Source organism: Acinonyx jubatus, chromosome B4, assembly GCF_027475565.1.
Source record: "Acinonyx jubatus isolate Ajub_Pintada_27869175 chromosome B4, VMU_Ajub_asm_v1.0, whole genome shotgun sequence".
In the NCBI taxonomy this organism is placed as follows: Eukaryota; Metazoa; Chordata; class Mammalia; order Carnivora; family Felidae; genus Acinonyx; species Acinonyx jubatus.
The window spans coordinates 88,666,949-88,689,952 of NC_069387.1; the positions used below are offsets into that span (position 1 = coordinate 88,666,949).

Consider the following 23,004-nt stretch of genomic DNA (forward strand, 5'->3'; position numbering starts at 1 on the left):
TTTGTTTGTTTTACCATTGGAAGTCAGAATTCTGAAAGAATTGTTTAGTTTTAAAGCATCTTGTAGACTTCCTTAAGTAGTAACTGCTTTTAATCTATATTTTGAAGAGAAATCAAGTTTGGTGGTGGAAACAATGTAGTCAGTAACAGTAACAGGTAACATGTATTAAGTGCTTGATACTAGGCCAGTCATGTTATCTAGTTTATCTCATTTAATCCTCACAACAGCTACACAAGGTAGGAATCATTGTTACATCCTTTCTGTAACAGTGAGGAAACTACAACTTAGAGTAGCCAGGTAGATGTTAGTTCACGCTCATGTTGCTAGTAAGTGATGGAACTGGGACTCGAACCCAGGCACTTAGACACCAGAGCACTGCTCTCAGTTATTACAGAGAAAACCACAGATTCAGAGTAAGAATGGTAAACATAGCAAGTCTCAAAAATCACCACCCTAACCTTTATTATCATCAGTGTGTTTATGTTCAGTTTTAGCAGAGTACATGCTGGCATTTCAGAGAGCTTGTTTAGGGGGATTCTAATTCTCATTCTCAAATGATGCTAATAGTTCTCTCTTTTCTTTCCTTGATAGTAAAAAACCCCTTTGATGAAACATTTGGAAACATACAAGTAAGTAGAAGAAGATCATAATACTGGTTTTTGTCTCATGTTTTATATGATAAAAGTATTAGGACAACTGTTAACTAAAAATGTTAATTTTAAAACTTCTCTTAAACTGAAACAATAAATTTTCTTATTTTGAGTATTCTTTAAGGATAATATGGTTAAATCTGAAACAGGTTTTCTCCTAAGGGCAGAATTGTTTATCACTTTAAGGTAATAGCCAACTGCCACGTTAAATGGCATTGGCACGTTATCTAGGGATCTGGTTTTAACCTTTAGAAGTATTTCTGTTGAAGTTGCTGGACATTCTGACAATTTTTGTCCTCTTTGCCCTCATCTTGTCTCTCTGGATCTTTTGCTCATAGGCATGCCTATTCAACAATCAGGAAGGCAAAAGATTTAGAAAGACACATGTTTCTTAGGCTACCTATTTATGATTTCCTTTTCTTTTTTAAAGGATCTATAATGTTAATTTTAACCTAAATTTTACTCACATGAAAATATTTTTCACTTACCATCATTACAGGCACCTTAAAGATTAAGGTATTTGAGCTCATATTATAATGCACAGTTAGTTATTAATTTATGGTGGGAACTGACTAATGTAGACCTGCATATAAAACATTGTTTGTTGTACTGAAGGATGTGTAATAATGTATAATCAAATCCATAAAATATTACTGCAGATTGTTAGAGTGAGACTTTGTAGTGATTATTTTTAGTAATATTCTTTTGTGGTGATATTTGTTTTAAAACAGGTTGACTTTGTCAGTAATCGTATTAAGTATGCTGCTGTTGGCATCATCATTTAAATGCGTGTAATATACTCACTGAATGTTAGAAATACAGGACTTTATTTTCTTCTGTATAATTTTCCCCATGGGAGGAACTGAAGTTCTGGACCTCTAAATAATAGTAATAACTGTAATGAAGATAATGGCAGTCCACTTATATTAAGTGCTTATTCTGTGCCAGGCACCGTGCTAAGTGTGTAAAATCATTATCATTATTTAATCAGAGACTTGATACAAACAATTGGAAATTTCCTTGAGGAGAAAGTTGGCTGAGGGTAGAAGAGGGAACTTATGTAAAGGTGACGATATACGAGAGAATTTGGGAGAGTTGCCCTACAGTTTGATTTTTTGCCACTCAAGAATGAGAATTTTGCTTCAAAGAATGGTATGGGTTACTAAAACAATCTGGACCTTACCAAAACAAACAATGGAAGGTTAGCTATTTCAAATTAAAGTATAAAATCATTTTTGTTTAATGAAAGGTTGCTTGAAAGCTTACTTTAAATATGGATTTATTTGTAGATCTTTAACTTGCTGTCAGGGTGATTAGGAAAGCCAGTGTGAGACATCTTTCAAGCTGAATGTTAGGAGACCACTGGAAAAGCAGTCAGAATGGAAGAAGACTATAATGAAACTATAAGTCAATATAAGTTTCTGTAAGAACGTAACTTTAAAATTCGATTTACATATTTTTCACATTTATTTCTAGTTTAGCACATTGGTGCTAAAGATAGTTGAGCCAGAGCCTTTCTATTTCTTCCTCAAAATTGATGTGTTCACATTAATAACATTACATAAAAACTATTTAGATGATAATTGAGTTGATCATGCACTTGAGACCCTTGTAATATATAGATGGTCATTTTGAATAAATTGCCACTGGAGAAATAATTTTTGAAAAAATTACAGTTTAGCCTTTTGGGTGCTTAAATTTTCTATGAGAATGCTAAAGAAACAGCATGTATGTATGTTTTCTTATGGGATTCAGTTACATCTGATTAGGTTTTGTTATTTCTTCTCCTCATCTAGTCCAGTGTTAATATCTGTGAATCAAAAAATGAAGTTTATTTCCAGGCCTCTGATGTTCATTAAAGATGTAATCAATCACAGAGGACAAGTGTCAAGTTTTTGGATTTAGTTTTGTTTTTGAAAGGGGAGAGGGATTGGGCATGATCAGGACATATGAAAGAAAAGGAAATTGGTCTCTTTTCCAGATAAGGGAGGAAATAAACTTTAAAACTTTTAACTACTTTAATCCCAAAGCTTAATCAGATTTACCTTGGTTTCATGTATCGAGTCCACAACTAGCTATACTATCATTAGAACTCTTTCTCATTATATTGAATATTATAATATTGAATTATATTTATTATAATTGAATATATTCATTGAATATATTTATTAAATTACTATATTGAATATATTATATTATAATTATTATATTGAATTGAATGTATTATATTGAATATATTAAATTATATTGAATTATTATATTGAATACATTTATTAAATATTATTTTGTGGCTTAATGTGTCACAAATGCATACCTTTCAGAATCTTGGATTTCAGCCCCAGCAATTATTTCTTGATGGCCAATTCTTACAGTTTGGATTTTTAGGCTTTTACAAAGACAAGGTCTAGCCCGACTCAGAATTTGGTTGAGATAGAATTGAGGGGGGAAAAAAGCTAAGGTTTGGAAGGCAAGTAGTCAGCTGAAGGAATGTCACTTAATCTCTACCAACCATCTTCCATAAAACCAGGGACTCTGGTGGAGCCTTCAATGAGCTTTCGTCTTCCTAGTATCAATGATGAAAGCTGCATTGACAAAGACATACCACTCATAGTGTACAAACTTGTCTTTCTGTCCCTGAAAATAAAGTATGAAAATAAATGGGTGAAGTTGCATGTTGTTAGGCATATAAATGTTACTTTCCTAGCCTTTTATATCCTGGTCTTATATTTATAAGTATTACTGTTTTGTTTGACACATCAAGAAGAAAGGAAATCATAAAGATACAGCCAGCCCCCTCAGGAATCATGAATTTATTTCAGATAGTGTGATAAGCTTACCCCTCTTCTAACTTATACTCCCCCATTGCTTGTGTTGGTCCCCCTTAATTGTGATTGCTTTTCAATTGGGGGTCTCACTGCCTTAGACTTCTTGGCAGGGTACTTAGACATTGCAATGGTCTCCTCTCTTGTTTCCTTTCATATGTTCAGAGTACTATTTCTGATATACAAGTCTGTTTTACTTTCCTTCTTCTAAATTTTTAGAATGAAGTCAAACTCTTAGTTTTGGTCCCTAGCAGTTGACTCCAAACTATTTTTCCAGGAGTGTGCTGAATCAAAGTAGGCTACTAGTTACGTAAGAAACATAACCGGTGCCTTTATGCCTTTGCTCATGGTGTTTCTTCTTAGGATGCTAGTCAATTCTGTTCTTACTGTGAAGCCCAACTCAAATAGTCTCTCTTCATAAATGGATCTTCCCTTCTCCCCCTCTTCTGTATTCACATTATATTTTGTTTGCAGCTTTAACACTTAAGTATGCTTTTTTGCCCTTGAGAACAGGAACCATCTTGTATCACTGGGCCTCTTGCTTTGCTGAGAATAGTTCTTAATTCCTAGTACTAGATACTCATTAAATGTGTGTTTTGCTTTAATGGTTTATAAATTTATACAAGACCACTTTGGGGGACCTAGGAGAGGTTGAGGGTCGGAGTGTCAATACTCATTCCCCTATTGTTTGGTTGAATCAGATTAAGGCAAAACATGAGGGCAGCCTTGAAGTCTCATAAGAACAATATGTGTAAGTAGTGTACATTGTGTACAGGGGGACCGAGAGCGATGCTTTGGTGGTTGGGAGAAGTTTTTGTACAGGAGACCTTTTTTTAGCACTAACCTTAGTGCGAATTTCCCAGTCAATCCTCAAGAAAAATAAAATGTGTAGAGTGATGATTTAGATTCTTAGATTAAGATTTTTTTAAAGTATGGTAGCCATTGTTTAAGTGTGAATTTGTCTTTCCGATTATGTCGCTTCTGTGGTTTTAAATTATTTGCTGTTTTTCTTTTTGAATAAAATTATTATTTGGTACATTTTGTTGAATTGGATGTTTTATAATCATTTCTTTTAATTTTAGGAGAGTGAGAAAAATCTTATGATGAACACTTTATACAAGCTTCATGATCGATTGGCACAGCTTGCAGGTAATTGTTTCACATTCATAGTCTCTAAAAATGTTTTGAAAATTAATTTGCATATATAGCATGCTATATCAGTGGAAATAATTTTTCCCAAGTCTAACGTTATGTTTGTGGAAAATTTTTTCTTTAGAAGTTTTTGTTACCTATACATAGTGGGTTTTATTTTTATAAACATATTTAGTCAAGACCTTTTCTGCCTGCCCATATGTATTGGGTGAAGTATATATTATGTAATTCTAAAGTCAATTTTTTTGTTACACTAATAAGTAACAAAAAATTTTGAAAGCTTAAATGTCAATTGGATTGGGTAAGCAACGAGTTAACTAAAATCCTAGATTAAATATAAAACTGCAGATTTTTCTTTGGTGGTTGATTAGGTATCAATTTCTTGGATAAAGTAAATATATTCTAGAATTTTTTGTACTGATCATCGCATTTTCCTCATATTCTGCTCTTAGTATTCTGCTCTCTGTTTATTACCTTAGCTTTTTTTAGTTATTCTTGTATCACGTATAAGCTAAAAGAAGAGACTTTGGATTCTCTTCTTGTAAAGAAGTTACAAGAAAAGAAAAATGTCTCCTGAATTTTTGTATGCAGCGGATCCTTTTGTAGAAATCAGTTCATTGGTGGAAGGTAAATATGGAGGTTCTCTGGTTGAATGGAGGCATTTCAGGATCCTTACAGTTGCTCATCCTCACATCAGCCTGGTTTTTTTTTTTTTTTCCTTTGGATCCTTAATACTGGTCAGTTTTTGAATGCTCAGAATTCTGTGTATATCACTAAAAACCTTCTTTGCCTTGACTGACCGTCATATTCATACACTGCAAACTAATGACATTTATTTGGTATGCTGTAGCACCCAGAAATAAGTTAAGTATATACTCTCGCTAGGAATTCTTGATGTTGCTACCACAGGCTTCCACAGCTGTCTCCATAGCACTGTTTTATGTAGTGTGCTAGATCAGCATGATCTGGGGTACTTTTAAAGATATGGATTCCTTCCTCTAGAGCAGGGGTCAGCAAACTTTTTTCTGTGAAGGGGCCAGATAGTAAGTTTTTTGGGCTTTGTGTGCTAGACTTGTCTCTGTCACAGCTACTCAATTCTGCCATTATAGCATGAAAGCAGCCATAGATAATACATAAATGAATGAGTTGTGGCTATGTTTCAAAAAAACTTCATTTATAAAAAAAATCAGTGGTAGGGCAGATTTGGCTGTGGGCTGTGGTTTGCCGACCTCTGCTGTAGATCTGTGGAAACTAGATCTTGGAAGAGGCATCATAAAGTTTGAAGACTTACTTGTTTATCTAACAGGTATTTCTTCCCATTTTATGACTATGACCATTAAAATCTGGCTACTTGAACAAAGCTGATAAATAGGAATGTGACTGCTTTTATGATAGAAAAATTTGTCAAAGTTTACTTCAGCTAGTACGCTTTTGTGTTAAATTTTTTTTTTTTTTTTAATCCACTTGAAGAGAAACAGGGCAGGAAAAACTTACAATTGAAGTTCAATATGAGGAAATTGGTCTCTAATAACCACAGAAAGCCTGAAAGCAAAGACTGCATTCTCTTATAAATCGTTATAAGAAAGGGAAAATGTGATTCTGTATGTAATGCATTTCTTTGCAGAAACCAGATCATACCTAGAAGCTTCTATCTAATTTCCCTGTTGGTCTTTGTTATAATAATTTTTAAGGGATGCACACACCTTGCTAAAGATAGGCTTAGCACTATCTTTATATACAGAATGTACATTTTAATTCAAATTTACTTGAATCCTTGAATTATTAGCTTTGGTAATAGATGTGTTAAGTTACCACGGTGAATTTCCCCTCTCGAAAAACAGCAAACCTGGCGGGGACCTGTTCTGTGCCAAGATGTGTGGATAAGCATCATGTGACATGGTTCCTCCCCTGTCCAGTGATTTAGTTGAAAACATACAAAGAAGACATGTTCCTACCCAGACTGTTTAGAAATGTATTTAAAGATGGTGGTTTATGTAAAGATAATTGTTTGTTTCTATTACCTACTGGATTTTTAATAGGAAATTAAATATGGTTTATCTTCTTTCTTTATTGATTATAATAATATAACCTATAATTGTATAAATTGTAAAATATTTTGATTAATTGTATTTGTTTTCTTCTGTTTAATATAGTACTGATTCAAAATTAATAATATGCTAATCTTTCCAGGAGATCATGAATGTGGCAGTTCTAGTCAGAGAACACTTTCTGTCCAAGAGGCAGCTGCATATTTAAAAGTAAGCAGTGTAATTAGACTTTTGATAGCTGTTTTCTTAAAGTTTATATACATTATTACAACTTGTATCAAAAGTACCATGCATTTGATTAATTGTACTGTTACAAACTTGGGCCTATTGTTTGGTGGAATGTGAGCAGATAGAGAAAACAGAATTACTCAACATTTTCTGTTTTAGTTTGTTTTAGAACATTCTCTATGAGAGAATGCACATTAATTTGGAAAGGGTACAAACAACATTGGTGAGAGAAATTGAGATAGGTAAGTAGCATGTAAGAAAGCAAGTAAGCATCTAACCATTGTCATTTATTTTAGATCTTTCACCCCAGATTAATGTCATCTCAGGGTGCTAAAACAATTTGCAGATGAATTTTCTAAACCACTGTAAGTGATCTTTAGGAAATAGTGTATGAAAGAAGGGTACAGAAGATTAAGATGGATAAGTGTTAAGATGGACAGGATTTTTTTTTAAGGCTGAATAATATTACACACATGCGCTCACGTGCACACACACACACACACACACACACACACACACACTGTCTTTATCCGTTGATCTGTAGGTGGATGTTTATGTTGTTTCTGCTTCTTGGCTATTGTGAATAATACTGCAGTGAACATGGGGTGCAGATATCTTTTAGACCCTGTTTTCAGTTCTTTTGAGTAAATACCCAGAAGTGGAATTGCATATGATAGATTTATTTTAATTTTCTGAGGAACGTCCATGCTGATTTCCATAGTGTCTATACCATTTCACATTCCCACCAGCAGTTTCCAAGGTTCCTTCCCCTTTTCTCCACATCCTCAAAAATACTTGTTTTTGTTGTTGTTGTTTCTTATTTTAATAATGGCCATCCTCATAGGTACAAGGTGATATCTCACTATAGGTTTTATTTGCATTTCCCTGATGATTAGTGATGTCAAACATCTTTTCTTATACCTGTTGGACATTTGTTTGTCTTCTTTGGAAAAATGTTTATTCACATACTTTACCCATTTTTAAATCAGGTTATTTGATTTTGTTATTGAGGTTTAGGAGTCATTTCTTTATTTTGGATATGGTTTGGAAATATTGTCTTTCATTCCATAGGTTGTCTTTTCGCTCTTTTGATTATTTCCTTTGTTTTGCAGAAGCTGTTTAGTTTGATACAGTTTCATTTGTCTATGTTTTTCTGTTGTTGCTGCTGCTGTTACCTGTGCTTTTTGATGCCATATCCAGAAAATCATTGCCAAGACCAATGTCATGAAGCTTTTCCTCTGTGTTTTCCTCTTAGAGTTTTATCTTTTCATGTCTTATATTTAAGTCTTTAATTCATTTTGAGTTGATTTTTGTGTATAGTGTGAGATAAGGGTCCAATTTGATTCATTTGCATGAGGAAATCCAGTTTTCTCAACAGCATTTTTTGAAGAGACAGTCCTTTCCCCATTGTGTGTTCTTAGCACCCTTGTTGAAGATCAATTATGTGAGTTTATTTCTCTTTTCTTCCATTGGTCTATATGTCTGTCTTCATGTCAGTACTATACTCTTCTGAATACTACAGTTTTGTAGTATGTTTTGAAGTCACGAACCAGGAGGCTTCCACCTTTGGTCTTGCTCAAAGTTGTTTTGGCTATTTGTGGTTCTTTGTGTCTCCATATAAATTTTAGGATTTTTTCTATTTCTGAGAAAATGCTGTTGGGATTTTGATAGGGATTGCATTGAATCTATCTGTAAAACACTTGGGGTAACATGGTTATTTTAACAATATTGGGTCTTTTAGTCCATGGGCATGGGATGTCTTCCCATTTATTTGTGTCTTGCATTTCTTTTAGCAGTGTTTATAGTTTTCAGTGTAGAAGTCTTTCATCTCCTTAGTAAAGTTTATTCCGAAGTGTGCTTTTTGATACTATTTTAAATAGGATTTTCTTAATTTCCTTTTCTGATTGTTCATTTTTAGTGTCTAGCAATGCAACTGTTTTTGTATGTTTATTTTTTTATCCTGCAACTTTGCTGAATTTGCTTATTGTGTCAGTGGGGACGAGAGAGAGAATTATCTGCAGGGTATATAAGATGTTATCTGTGAACAGAGATAATTTTTCTTCTTTCTTTCCAATTTGGATGCCTTTTATTTCATTTTCTTACCTAATTTTTGTAACTAGGACTCACAGTACTATGTATTGAATAGAAATGACAACAGTAGACATCCTTATCCTGGCCCTGTTCCTATCTCCAAAGAAAAACTTCCAGTTTTTCAGTGTTGAGTATGATATTAGCTGTGTGCTTTTCATATATGCCCTTTATTATATTGAGATAATTTGCTTCTATTCCTAGTTTGTTGAGTGTTTTTTTTTTTTTTTTAATGTTTATTTTGAGAGAGAGAGAGAGCATGCACAGGGCAGGGTGGGGAGGAGAGAGGGAGAGAGAATCTTAAGCAGGCTCCACATACAGCACAGAAACTGATGGGCTTGATCTCACGACCATGAGATCATGATCTGAGCTGGAATCAAGAGTTGGATGTTTAATTAATTGAGCCACCTAAGCATCCCTTTGTTGAGTGTTTTTAATCATGAAAAGGTATTGATTTTGTCAAATGCTCTTTCTGTGTCTGTTGAGATGATCATGTAATTTTTATCCTTCATTCTGTTCATGTGTATCACATTGACTGGTTTTTGTATTTTGGACCATCCTTGCATTCTAGGAATAAATCCTACTTGGTCACGGTGTATGTTCCTCTTAATGTGCTGTTAAGAATAATGCTGGCCGCATAGAATGAGTGAATAGAAGTGTTGCTTCTCTTCAGTTTTTTGTAAGAATTTGAGAAGCATTAGTAACGTTTGGTAGAAATCTCCAGTGAAGCCACTGAGTCCTGGACTCTTCTTGTTTGAGAGGTTTTTGATTACTGATTCAATGTCCTAACCAGTTATAAGTCTGTTCAGAGTTTCTGTTTCTTTGTGATTCAGTCTTGATAGGTTATATGTTTGTAGGCATTTGTCTATTTTTTTCCGGTTAACTAATTTGTTGGCAATTGTTCATAGTAGTCTCTTACGATCCTTTGTATTTCTATGACATCAGACTTAATATCCTCTCTTTTATTTCTGATTTTATTTGAGTTTTCTTTCTTGTTAAAGGATTTGTCAATTTTGCTGATCTTTTCAAAAAAGTAACACTTCTTTTTTTCTATTCTGTATTTTACTTATTTTTACTCTTTAATATTTCCGTTTGCTAACTTTGGGCTTAGTTTGTTCTTTTTCTAGTTCCTTGAGGTTGTTTATTGAGATCTTCTTTTTTTAATGTAGCTGTTATGTCACTATAAACTTCCCTCTTAGTACCACTTTGCTATAAAAGCTGTTGGGCTTCTCGAATCTGAATATCCATTTCCTTCCCCAGATTTGGGAAGTCTGTGGTCATTAGTTCTTCATATAAGCTTCCTGCCCTTTTCTCTCCTCCTTTTTGGGACTTCCATAATGCATATATTGGTCTGCATGGTAATGTCCCATTAAGACTTTTAAGCTTCTTACGTTCTTCATTATTTTTTATTTTTGTTCCTCTGACTGGATAATTGCAAATGGCTTGTCTTCGAGTTCCTTGATTCTTCTGCTTGATTAAGTCTGATGTTGAACTCATCTAGTGAATTTTTCGACTCAGTTATGATATTCTTCAGCTCCCAAATCTGTTCCGTTGTTTTTTATTTTTTTCTCTCTTTATTGATATTCTCATTTTATTCATGTGTTGTTTTCCTGGGTTTGTTGACCATCTTTATGACCATTATTTTGAAATTTTTGTCAGGTAATTCATATACCTTTGCTCCTTTAGGGTCAGTTTTTGGGAGATTTATTTTGTTCCTTTATTTGAGCCCAGTGTTATTATTTACTTCATGTGCCTCATTATTTTGTGTTTGGATCTATGCATTTGAATTTGTTTTTATTTTTACTTTTTTAGAAAGAGAGTGAGTACACGCATGAGATGGGAGAGGGGAAGGGGTCACGGGGGGGGGGGTGTGTGGAGAGAGAGAGAGAGAGAGAGAGAGAGGGAGAGAAAGAGAGAAAAAGAGAGAGAGAATCTTAAGCAGGCTCCATGCTCAGTGTGGAGCCCAGTGCAGGGCTTGATCCCATGACCCTGGGATTATGACCTGAGCCGAAGTTAAGACTAGGATGCTTAACTGACTGAGCCCCAACCCAGGTGCCCCAGGATCTCTCCCTTTGAAGACAGAGCTGTACCTCCCAGTCGTTAGAGCCTGCCTTCACGAAGGGGAAGACCTTCACCAATGAGCTCAGATAGAGATTCTGGGGTCCTCTCACACCTTTTCTGTGTATGTATCTTCTCTGGATTTTTGGGTTTAAATTCCCATCTAGAGAGGTTTTGCAGGTTTCTTTTTTCAGGAGTTTGTAATCTCTTGCTCCCTCTGGCGTCTGTCTGCCGTATTGTGGGGCTTCTGGAGCAGCAGCAAGCTGTCCAGCACTTGTTTGTTCGCAGCAACCCCCAGCAACGCCCAGGTGTTTAGACTGTATCAGGTATCCTCAGTGCTCTGAGACAGGTGATACAGCTTCCTGAGAACCTGGAACATTGGATACCTGCTCCAACTCTTGGTTTCCTCAGGGGGAAACCAGAAATTTGGGGTGTTCTCCCACTCGTTCTGCACTGAGCTGTGGAGAAGGACAATGGTGAGTGAGTAGGTGCTAGTTCATAGCATTGCCTTTGTTCTCAGCTGCCTCCAACCTGGTGCTTTTACCGGTCAGTACTTAGATTCAGGAAAGACAGAAACCAGTCCTTCTGGTAGCCCCTGGAAAAGTCTGAACATTAGAGATATATTTCAGTCTTTTCTTCCCCTCTTCAAGGATAAGCCAGGAGTTGCAAATTTTCCTCTGGTCGTACCACGTTGTGCCATGGGCTGGGGCTCTGGTGAGTGCTACCGATTTTGTTACTGGCTTCCATGCTGCTAGTTTCACACATGTTTGGAGGTGCAGGAGCCTCAACTGGTTTCTGCATTTCTTACAAAGGGAATTGGTCTGTATATTGTTGAATTTGTTTCTCCATGGGGAAACAATGGTCTTGGACTTCCTATTTTGTCTTGCTGATGTCACTGCCCCCCCCCCTCTCTCTCTCTCTCTCTCAATTTAGAATATAGTATAGTTTAATTTAGAATATAGTATAGTTGTAAGGCTTTCAGCAAGGTTGTAGTGAGTTTCCCGTGATATGCTTATAGAAAAGAGAGATGTGCCTGCGTGGCTCAGTTGGTTAAGCATTCAGCTTTGCTCAGGTCATGAACTCTCGGTCCGTGAGTTCGAGCCCCATGTCGGGCTCTTTGTTGACAGCTCAGAGCCTGGAGCCTGCTTCGGATTCTGTGTCTCCCTCTCTCTCTGCCCCTCCCCTGCTTGTTCTCTCTGTCTCTCTGTCTCTGTCTCTCTCTCTCTCAAAAATAAACAGTTAAAAAAAATAAAAAAGAAATGTGAGCTGTTTTTAGCTTAATTCATGACTTATATGTAGATACCCAAAAGATGTTAAGACAGTATGATCTATTGGAGATTAGGTATGGGTTCATATTCTGGCCCTGCCACATAGTGTGTCCTGGTAAAATCCCATTGTTTTTCTGTATCTGTTTCTTAGTTTGAAAGTGGGGCGGTTATTAATTCCTGTAAGAGTTTTTGGGAGACTGAATATAAAATATGTAGTCAGTGCCTGATGGTATAGTAGTTCCCAGTAAATTTTATTTCTTTTTCTGTGTTTCTTAACTAACTAAATTTGGGTCACTCTGGAGAGAGGTTTCTAAAAACATGCTACAGGATTTATCTCTCAACCTACCTTGTTCTTGTCTTCATTTTCAATTTTGACCTAGATAAGAACACTGATGACAGACAGATTTGTGCAGAGTGTAATAAATAGCTCATAGATTGGATACCTAAAGAATCAGGGGCTTAAAGAATCAAAGATCTTAAATTAGAAAGAGTTATGATTATGGGGCTTTGTCTTAGGGATGGAAGAATTGTGGGGGTGGGAGCAAAGAAGGGATTGGATACAGTAGGCTACAGGGACACAGAATAGAATATTCCTGGAAGAGAGTATAGCATGTGGGAATCCAGAGCAAGCAAGTAATTTTTTTTAATTTTTTAAAATTTTATTTTTTAATTTACATCCAAATTAGTTAACATATAGTGCAACAATGATTTCAGGAGTAGATTCCTTAGTGCCCCTTACCCATGTAGCCCATCCCCCCTCCCACAACCCCTCCAGTAACCCTCTGTTTGTTCTCCATATTTAAGAGTCTTCTGTTTTCTTCCCCTCCCTGTTTTTACATTATTTTTGCTTCCCTTCCCTTACATTCATCTGTTCTGTGTCTTAAAGTCCTCATATGAGTGAAGTCATATGGTATTTGTCTTTTTCTGACTAATTTTGCTCAGCCTAATACCCTCTAGTTCCATCCACGTGGAAATGGACCTTGCAAATGGCAAGATTTCATTCTTTTTGATTGCCAAGTGGTACTCTATTGTATCATTGTATATATATACACACACACACACACACACACACACACATACATATACCACATCCTCTTTATCCATTCATCCATCAGTGGACGTTTGGGCTCTTTCCATACTTTGGCTATTGTTAATAGTGCTGCTATAAACATGGGGGTGCATATGTCCCTTTGAAACAGCCTACCTGTATCCCTTGGATAAATACCTAGTAGTGAAATTACTGGGTCATAGGGTAGTTCTATTTTTAATTTTTTGAGGAACCTCCATACTGTTTTCCAGAGTGGCTGCACCAGTTTGCATTCCCACCAGTAGTGCAAAAGAGATCCTCTCTCTCCCTGCATCCTCGCCAACATCTGTTGTTGCCTGAGTTGTTAATGTTAGCCATTCTGACAGGTGTGAGGTGTATCTCATTGTGGTTTTGATTTGTATTTCCCTGATGATGAGTGATGTGGAGCATTTTTTCATGTGTCGGTTGGCCATCTGGATGTCTTTTTTGGAGAAGTGTCTATTCATGTCTTTTGCCCATTTCTTCACTGGATTATTTGTTTTTTGGGTGTTGAGTTTGGTAAGTTCTTTATAGATTTTTGGATACTAACCCTTTATCTGATATGTTGTTTGCAAATATCTTTTCCCATTCCATTGGTTACCTTTTAGTTTTGCTGATTGTTTCCTTCACTGTGCAGAAGCTTTTTATTTTGATGAGGTCCCAATAGTTCATTTTTGCTTTTGTTTCCCTTGCCTTCGGAGACATGTTGAATAAGAAGTTGCTGCAGCCAAGGTCACAGAAGTTTTTGCCTGCCTTCTCCTCGAGGATTTTGATGGCTTCCTGTCTTATGTTTAGGTCTTTCATCCATTTTGAGTTTATTTTTGTGTATGGTGTAAGAAAGTGCTCCAGGTTCATTTTTCTGCATGTTGCTGTCCAGTTTTCCCAGCACCACTTGCTGAAGAGACTGTGTCTTTATTCCATTGGATATTCTTTTCCTACTTTGTCAAAGATTAGTTGTCCATACATTTGTGGGTCCATTTCTGGCTTCTCTATTCTGTTCCATTGATCTGAGTGTCTGTTTTTGTGCCAAAGCAAGTAATTCTTTATGAGATAGTTGAAAGTGTTTTTACTTCTAGCATTGGGAAAATCTGATCCCAACCAGTGCTTCTTTCCTGTTTTTTCTTTCTCTTTTTTTCCTCTCTTTTTTTCTTAGATCTCTTAGAGAGGTAATGGCACAGATATGTGTTATGGTTGGTCATAAATGCCTACAACAAGATTAATTTACATTACAGGAGAGTCTCAAGACTCTTAAAAGCTCCTTAATACTCTATTTGAAAGGATAGGGCTTGACTAGTAATTATGCTGGAGCTGTGGAAGAGGCAGGGGTTGATCTGCAAGGATGATTAACGACCTTCCTCTCTGCTCACCCCCATTTGATTGTAGCTGTGGGTCAGCAATAAGATAAGGTAAAAAGAAGGGACACAGAGCCAGGGTTGGGACAAGTCGGAATCTAAGCCAGGCAGCAGTAGGGCATGAGAGACTATTTCTGTTAAAGGCTGGCAGCAGAGGAATTACTGGTTGTACCCATGCATGAGTTGAGTTGAGAACTGCCTGAGAACTGAGTTAAAAAAATTGAGATTAATGAACTCCAGTCTTAAAAGATTTTTGTATCTTTTCCCTGGAATTTTATGTTTAGATTGGGTTTTGCTTTTTGTTTTCCTTCGGTAGAGTTTCTAATGTACGTTTTTACAAAAGATTTTGAATTAGTTCCAGCCTTAATTAGTTAAGTGCAGTTACTTTGTGTTTTCAAATGCTGTGAAACCTGGTTTGGCTTGTCACCACCAAAGATGGAGTTTGGACTGCCACTTCAAAAAAAAAAAGCATTAAACAGAAACTTTCCCCCCCCCAGATAAAATTTTAAGGTCTGGATAAAAGCTTTTAAGTACTACTTTTAATAATGTTTTGTTTTTTTTTTTTCCAATGTAACATTAACTCATGCGCATGATTTAACTAATAGGGGAAAAAAGGAGAAAAACATTTCAAATTCACCACCTAAGGTTAACCACTTATTTTTGGTTCATTTTTCTCTAGCCTTTTCTTATGTTTTCTTCCATAAAATTAGTACCACTATAAATTTTATTTTATTTAAAAATTTTTTAAAATTTTGTGAGAGAGACAGAGCATGAGGGGGGAGGGGCAGAGAGAGACGGAGACACAGAATCCGAAGCAGGCTTCAGCCTCCCAGCTGTCAGCACAGAGCCCAACGCAGGGCTCGAACCCACAAACCATGAGATCATGACCTGAACCAAAGTTGGATGCTCAACTGAGCCACCCAGGTGCCCCTCACCATAAATTGTATAAATACTTCGTATTGCAAACATTTATATATTTTTTCCTTAAAATTATTACGAACATTTTTCCATGTCCTTGTTCAGGTTTTTGAAAACTATTTCTTTTTGTCACTGGGTAATATTTCTTTACATGATTGTATTGCATTGTATTGGTTTGTAGTTTTTCAGTATTACAAAAGCACTTTAATGTTTGCGTGTAGTATTTGATTTTCTGATTATTTCCTTGGGAAATAGTCCTCGAAAGGAAACTAGTTGTTAAGGAGTGTGAGCTTTTGTTAATGTTTTTGATATATGTTGCCAAATTGCTTTCTAATTTGGAGTGATCATTTTAGCACATTCTAGTCAAAATTGGTGATTTCACTTTATTATGCCCAAGTTGTAGCGTAAATATGGAAGACCCTCACTACAAAGCTGGTGTCAAAAACCATGATCATAATACCTATACTGTAGGCTTTCTGCTTATGGAGAGAGAGAGAGAGATCTGTTGTACATTTCGTGTATTTGTACTATGACTTCATGAGGAACACAAGTTTTTGCATTCAGGAGTAAATGGGCCAAAGGGTGCATAGAAATCCGATGAGTGTAAACTGATTTTCCCCCAACTGCCAGTGCATTTTAAGCACAATATTAGTAAATGTTTGGTAGAGTAAAATGAGTGAGTAAGTAAGCCTCAGTAATTTTTTTTTCTTCTTGAATTTGATTCTTCACATTCCATCCTTATTTTATTTCTCCTACTTTCTCTTTTAAAGGATTTGTAAATAAACCTCACAGTTAATTTAAATAATTTAAGCACTGTTTTTCTAACTCCCCCAGTGTTTCTCTTGAGTTTTTTATTCATTTTTGAGGATGGAAGCTTGTTTTGATTTGTGAGAAGTAAAGAGGTCCCTCTGGTGGAACATTTAGGAAATACATAGCATTATATATTTTCATGAAAGGACCGACTTGTTTTTAAGTTAAATGGTGGGAGTTTAGTATGATAACTTTCCAACTGAATGATGTAATGAATGGTGGTTCATTTTGTAGTTCATTTGCAAAACATTTTTAGACTTCAACACAATGAATATGTTTAAGATTTGTGAGGAAAATAGTAAGAAAGAAGATAGCTGTAAATGTGCCAAATTTTATGTCCTATCTTGGAATGCTAATCACTGTTAATGTAATTATGTCTCTGGTGAGAAATAAGTTTTCCAAGAACTGGAATGAAGGGTAAGTTTCTTGATGATTACAATTTATCAAGTACAATTTATCCTGGGACTTTGTTAGTATCTCTGACTTTACAGTAACCTAGCAAGGTAGGTGGTGTCAAATCCACTTCACAAAGAAACTAAAGCCCAGAGGGGTTTAATGATTACATCATCCAGCTATTAAGGAGTGGAGCTGGGAATAGAATCAAAGTGCTTGCTCTTCTCACTGTACTGTTCTGCCTTTTAGATGGAAGGACTGGGTTCGTAACCACTAGCTCCATCTTTTGAGTGGGCAAGAGACTGACCCTGAATAAGGGTTAAGATCTGAAAAAGTGATCAAAATAGATACATCGGCACAGATAACCTACTTTCTCTTGTCTCTACTTGGGGTTATATGTACAGCTAGTCTATAGTGGAGTCATGATCTGATCCCAGGCCTGCTTGATGTTAAGGACCATGTTCTTTCTGTTATTCCTGGAGGTGAATCATCAAGAGTTAAATCATATTTACTCGTGTTTTGGTTCCCGTGGGTCCTGTTTTAATTAATTTAAAGGGTAACATGTATGGCGTATGTCACGTCACAACCAGAATATTCACTAACTGGGAAGCCACAGTAAGTTATTAGTATTAAAGATATTAAATTATCCATTTGTGAGCTACCCAGTAGGTTTTTAATCATTTGACTTCTCCCTGTATCAGCATCTTTTTCCCTCCTTACTGATGCTTTCTAGCTTTATTTAATGACCTGAGCCTTTTACATGAAACAGTATTATTTCTATACTTTGAAACTGTAATCTAAGTTCAAAGACCTGATATGGGTTTTAATAAAAATACACATTTGCCAGTTATTTTGAGAATAAGGTAAATTTGGAATTGGGAGTCATGGATGTGTGTGTGCTCACACATGGTATGTTAAAATAGATTTGTTATAGATTTCGGAAAGTATGCTTTGAATTTAGAAACATTTAAATGAAGCAGTCAGCGGTATGTTGACTGAGCTGTTGCCTATAAGTAGATAGTAGTAATAGTAATTGACCTGCTTTAAAAATGAAAAATTTAGTTTTCTCTTTATTTGTGTCATCAGTGATTAGAAAACGAGCATTTTATGATACAAGTGTGCTTCACCTCAGGAGTTGGCAAACTATAGCCTGGGGGCCTATTTCTGTATGGCCTACTAGTTGGGGTTATACAACATTTTTTAAAGGTTGTTTAGAATATATGTGACAGAGACCAGAAGTGTATACAGTTACAAAGCTTGAAATACTTAACTCTTTGGTCCTTTACAGAAAAGGTTGGCCTGCCCCTACCTTATAGCTTTTTAGGTGGCTACAAAAAATGAATAATAAAATATTTTCTACTCTTAAAATCAGGAAGATATGTATGCTATGTATACTATGATGTTAGCCTAAGCTGTTTAACTGGCATAAGCCAGAAAATAAATTCATTTTTTATATCTTCAAAAATTCTACTTCATAATACTATAGAACTCTGTATACTATGTAGAACGTTTGTGGAAATAATTACCTGTTTCAGACCTTAATACTCTATTACATCTTTAATGAGATTTTAAATAAATTAGCAATTGGTTTTTGAAAACGTGTATTCAGAAAGGGAATGGTTTTACTGTATTCCAGATAGTAAGTAGTATTAACATGGGAAAGGAAAACAAAATGGGAAAATAACCACAGATATCCTTTCTTACCCTTATTATTTTATAACTAAAAGTTTTAAGTTCTTTGTTCCTGCATATAATTAGCTTATTAGAGTAGGTGTTCTTGTTAATTTGAACCATTATGTACATTTTTAAGGATAATTAATGAAGGCAGTAATGCTACTTATACTATCTTCAGCCTTCTAAAATTCTTATGTTTAAAATATACAGCTAATAAACTTGGAAATTTGTTTTTATGTTATTTGAAACTTACATGTATAGTCTAGCCTTCAAAGTTCTATGTAATAAAGCAAAAATGTCATTATATCTTGTATATTGTTGTAATATAGGCTGAAGAACATATAAATACAAGAAAATACAAAATGTATATTTCATTGATTTTTAAAAATACCCATGTCTTATGATTTCATTTGTGTGTGGAATCTAAAAAATGAATGAACAAATAAAACAGAAACAGACCCATAAATAGAGAACAAACTGGTGGTTGTTAGATGGGAGGTGGGTAGGAGGATAGGCAGAATGAGTGAAGGAGTGTGGGAGGTTCAGGCTTCCAATTATGAAGTGATGAATAAGTTATAGGGATGAGGGGCACAGCCTAGGGAACATAGTCAGTGGTATTATAGTGGTATTGTATGGTGACCAATGGTAGCTGCACTTGTAGCGAGCATAGCATAAACTGTTGGGACCACATCAAAATGAAAAACTTCTGCAAGTAAAGGAAAACAATCAACAAAACTACAAGGCATCCTACAGAATGGGAGAAGATATTTGCAAATAACATATGTGATAAAGGATTAGTATCTAAAATATATGAAGAACTTTTAAGACTCAACACCCCAAAACCAAATAATTCAGTTAAAAACTGGGCAGAAGACACGAACAGACATTTTTCCAAAGAAGACATTTGATGGCCAACAGACACATGAAAAATGCTCAACATCATTCATTATCAGAAAAATAACAGATGAAAACTACAGTGAAATATCACCTTACACCTGTCAGAATGGCCAAAGTCAACAACACAAGAAACACGTGTTGGCAAGGATATGGAGAAAAAGGAACCCTTTTGCATTGTTGGTGGGAATGAAAACTGGTATAGCCACTGTGAAAAGCAGTATGGGGCTCTTCAAAAAGTTAAAAATAGAACTACCCTGTAATCCAGCAGTCTCATTACTGAGTATTTACCCAAAGAATATAGAGACACTAATTCAGAGGGATACAGGTATCCCTGTGTTTATAGCAGCATTATTTACAATAGCCAAATTATGGTAACAGCCTAAGTGTCCATCGATTGATAGATAGATAAAGAAGATAGGATATATATATATATATATATATATATATATATATACATACATACACATACATACACACACACACACACACATACAGATGTGTGTGTGTGTAATGGAATGAAGAATGAAATCTTGCCATTTGCAACAACATAATGGATGTAGAATTATATATAATGCTAAATAATGCTAAATGAAATGTTTGTCACAGACAAGTACCATATAATTTCACTCATACGTGGAATTTAAGAAACAAAACAAATGAACAGAGGGGAATATGAAAGAGACAAACCAAGAAACAGACTCTTAACTGTAGAGAACAAATTGATGGTTACCAGAGGGGAGGTGGATTGGGGAGGTGGGTGAAATAGGTGATGGGGATTAAGGAGTGCACTTGTGATGAGCACTGGGTGATGTATGGAAATTTGAATCCCTGTATTATACACCTGAAACTAATATTACGCTGTATGTTAACTAACTGTAATTAAAATTAAAACTTTAAAAAAAAAACCCTATACATCACAATGAGTGCAATGTCTCCAACTCCATGGATAACCCATATTAATCCTGCTTTGTGGATTTTCAAGGCCCTCTATAGCTTGTGCTTTTTTAATCCTGATTGATGCAATATAAACTGAAATTAAGTTCTCTTGATGTTCCTTCATCAGTTTTTTTTTCTTCTCTAATTTTAGAGCAAATGAATATGAGTTTTGATTTTTAGTTATACACTAGGTGATTTCTAGCAGTGTAATTATAACAAAACCGTAATTGACTGAAATTATTTTAGTATAATTTTATTGTATGACATTTTAAAGCAATAGTAAAGCTTAAACAAAAATCACTGAAAAATTTTTTTAGTTATTCATGAGTAAAATTGTTATAGTTATATTTAATTGCATATTGTCTTACTTTAAGCATTAGCTACTTAGCTCTAAATGATCATCTCCAAATTCATAGTATTCCCTTGAAGTGATCTCATCTATAAACCATTTGTCAGTTATTATACTTACATTGGCTACAAATTTTTTGATATTTATAAATAATGATGAAAGATTACACTTTTTTTTTTCAATAACAGGTAGTTTGTATTTCTCTTTACCATCTAAAAACATCCTGGTAGTAGTTACACATAAGTAATGATGCCTAGTAAGATTTGTTCTGCTTCATAAAGCTTTGTGTATTTTCAGATTTGATACATTAAAAAAAACTCGCCCGTTTCATATTAGGAAGTAAATTGTCCTGATCAAATGTAAACCTTAATTTCCAATGCTATTAAAGAATCTGTTGATAAAATGCAACAGCTATTACTTACAAAATTCTTTTTAAAATGTTTTTAAAAATGACTTCTTGGGGCACCTCAGTGGTTCAGACGGTTAAGTGTCCGACTCTTGATTACAGTTCGGGTCATGGTCTCATGGTTTGTGAATTCTAGCCCCATATCAGGCTCCTCTCTGACAGCATGGAGCCTGCTTGCGATTTTGTCTCTCCCTTTCTCTGCCTCCCCCCTGCTCTCTCGCACTCTCTCTCAAAATAAACTTAAAAAAAAAAAACTTTCTAAAAAAAATGTCTTTTTACTGCTGTTTTTAGAAGTTCATTCTTTGCACTTCAAAAAGTACATAAAATATATTGAATAGAATATAAGCTCCATGAGCAAGGAAGTTTGACTGTTTTGCTTAGTGCTATCTCTGGGTTTTAGCACAGTACCTGGCACACAGTGGACCCTCAATAAATATTTATTGAGTGGAAGAATTTTCAAGGGTATTTATTATAGTGTTTTTGATACATTAAAATAATCGGTAACACTCTAAATGTTCATTAATAAGAGGTTGATTAAAGTATAAAATAACCAGCCATAGACTAGAACACTATGTTGCTGGAAAAAAAGATAGGGTTGTTCCATGTTTGGTGATATTGACACAATAATACTTCGTTTTGTGATAAAAGCAAGTGGAATAAACAGTACATATAACGTGATACCACATTATTTTAATTAAAAAATACATAATATACCTATGCACAGCAGTTTTTAAACTTTATGGTTTCATGACCCTTTTGCAGTCCTCAAATTACTGAGGACCCTATGTGGCTTTTGTCTGTGGGATATATATACATAGATAGATTTAGACATATATTTACCTTATTAGAAATTTAAGCAGAAAAATTAAATTTACTTATTCTTTTAAGTAAGAATAATGAATTTATTACATGTTAACATTTAACAATGTATTTTTATGAAAAATAACTATATTATCCAAAATAAAAACATTTAGTGATAGTAGCATTGTTTTGCATGTGTGCAAATCTCTATAATCTTTAATGTGTAGCTTAATAAAACTATACTGGATTTTCGTATCTGCTTCTGTATTCAGTCTATTGTGATGTTTTGGTTGAAGTATGTCAAGAAAATCTAGCCTCATATAGATACGTAGTCAAGACAGGGAAAAGTATTTTAATACTTTTTTCAGATAATTGTAGATACTCTTCTTTGATACTGTACCAAAATTCTAAGTAGTAGTTTCTTAAAGATTAGTTGCAGTGTGCAATGTGAAACCGTATCGGTGATTTTTGTTTACTTTGTCTCTACAGTCCTTTTTCTAGGTTACATGTAGAACAGATAGATCCTTTACCTGTGCAAGACTTTATGACTCCTGCATTGGTCATTTGGAAAATCCTGGTTTGTAGGTTATGCAGATCTTCTTAGTGTTTGACACGTTTCATTATGCCATACCCCAAAGTCGCATTCATTAATATTGCACCAGTCTCATTGCAAAGGTCTTTAAGTGCTGCAAGGGTGTCAAGCTTATAGTAATGGATTCAACTTTTTCCAAATTTTGCTTTTGACATGAAAGCTTGAATGTCATCATTGGTAACAAAGTCAACTGTTTTTCTTGAGTTGACAGGCCTGCTTCATTCATTTGTTGAGAAAATGTCAGTGAAACAGCCAACTCTGAGTAGTTTGCCATTTGTTCATCTAAAAATAATATTCCATAAAAAAAATTAGCTCATCCACTCTTACCACAGTGATACTTAAAAGACAAATTACTTTAAAAAAAAAAAATCCTCCAAATCTGTAAATGTGAAAGAACGAAAAAGAAAACAAAACAAAATATTAATACTGGTTATCTTAGGATGGTGGGGAAATTGTGACTTTTTTTTCTCCTTTTGTTTTTCTGTAATGAATAATA

At 35.0% G+C, this 23,004-nt stretch overlaps 1 protein-coding gene and 1 long non-coding RNA gene across 3 annotated transcripts in view; one reads left to right on the forward strand and one right to left on the reverse strand.

Annotated features, from left to right (window-relative positions):
• Positions 1 to 23,004, forward strand: part of LEMD3 (LEM domain containing 3) — a 63,917-nt gene that overhangs the window by 29,079 nt on the left and 11,834 nt on the right. For both annotated transcript variants that reach the window (XM_053226460.1, XM_027071321.2), the window contains exons 2-4: positions 592 to 629; positions 4,555 to 4,621; positions 6,815 to 6,882. In XM_053226460.1, the coding sequence (XP_053082435.1) occupies positions 592 to 629; positions 4,555 to 4,621; positions 6,815 to 6,882 (173 nt within the window). The remainder of the gene's footprint in view (positions 1 to 591; positions 630 to 4,554; positions 4,622 to 6,814; positions 6,883 to 23,004) is intronic.
• LOC106981356 (uncharacterized) overlaps positions 22,149 to 23,004 on the reverse strand; it is a 41,518-nt gene continuing 40,662 nt past the window's right edge. The window contains exon 8 of the long non-coding RNA XR_001431195.3: positions 22,149 to 22,790. This is a non-coding gene — a long non-coding RNA (uncharacterized LOC106981356). The remainder of the gene's footprint in view (positions 22,791 to 23,004) is intronic.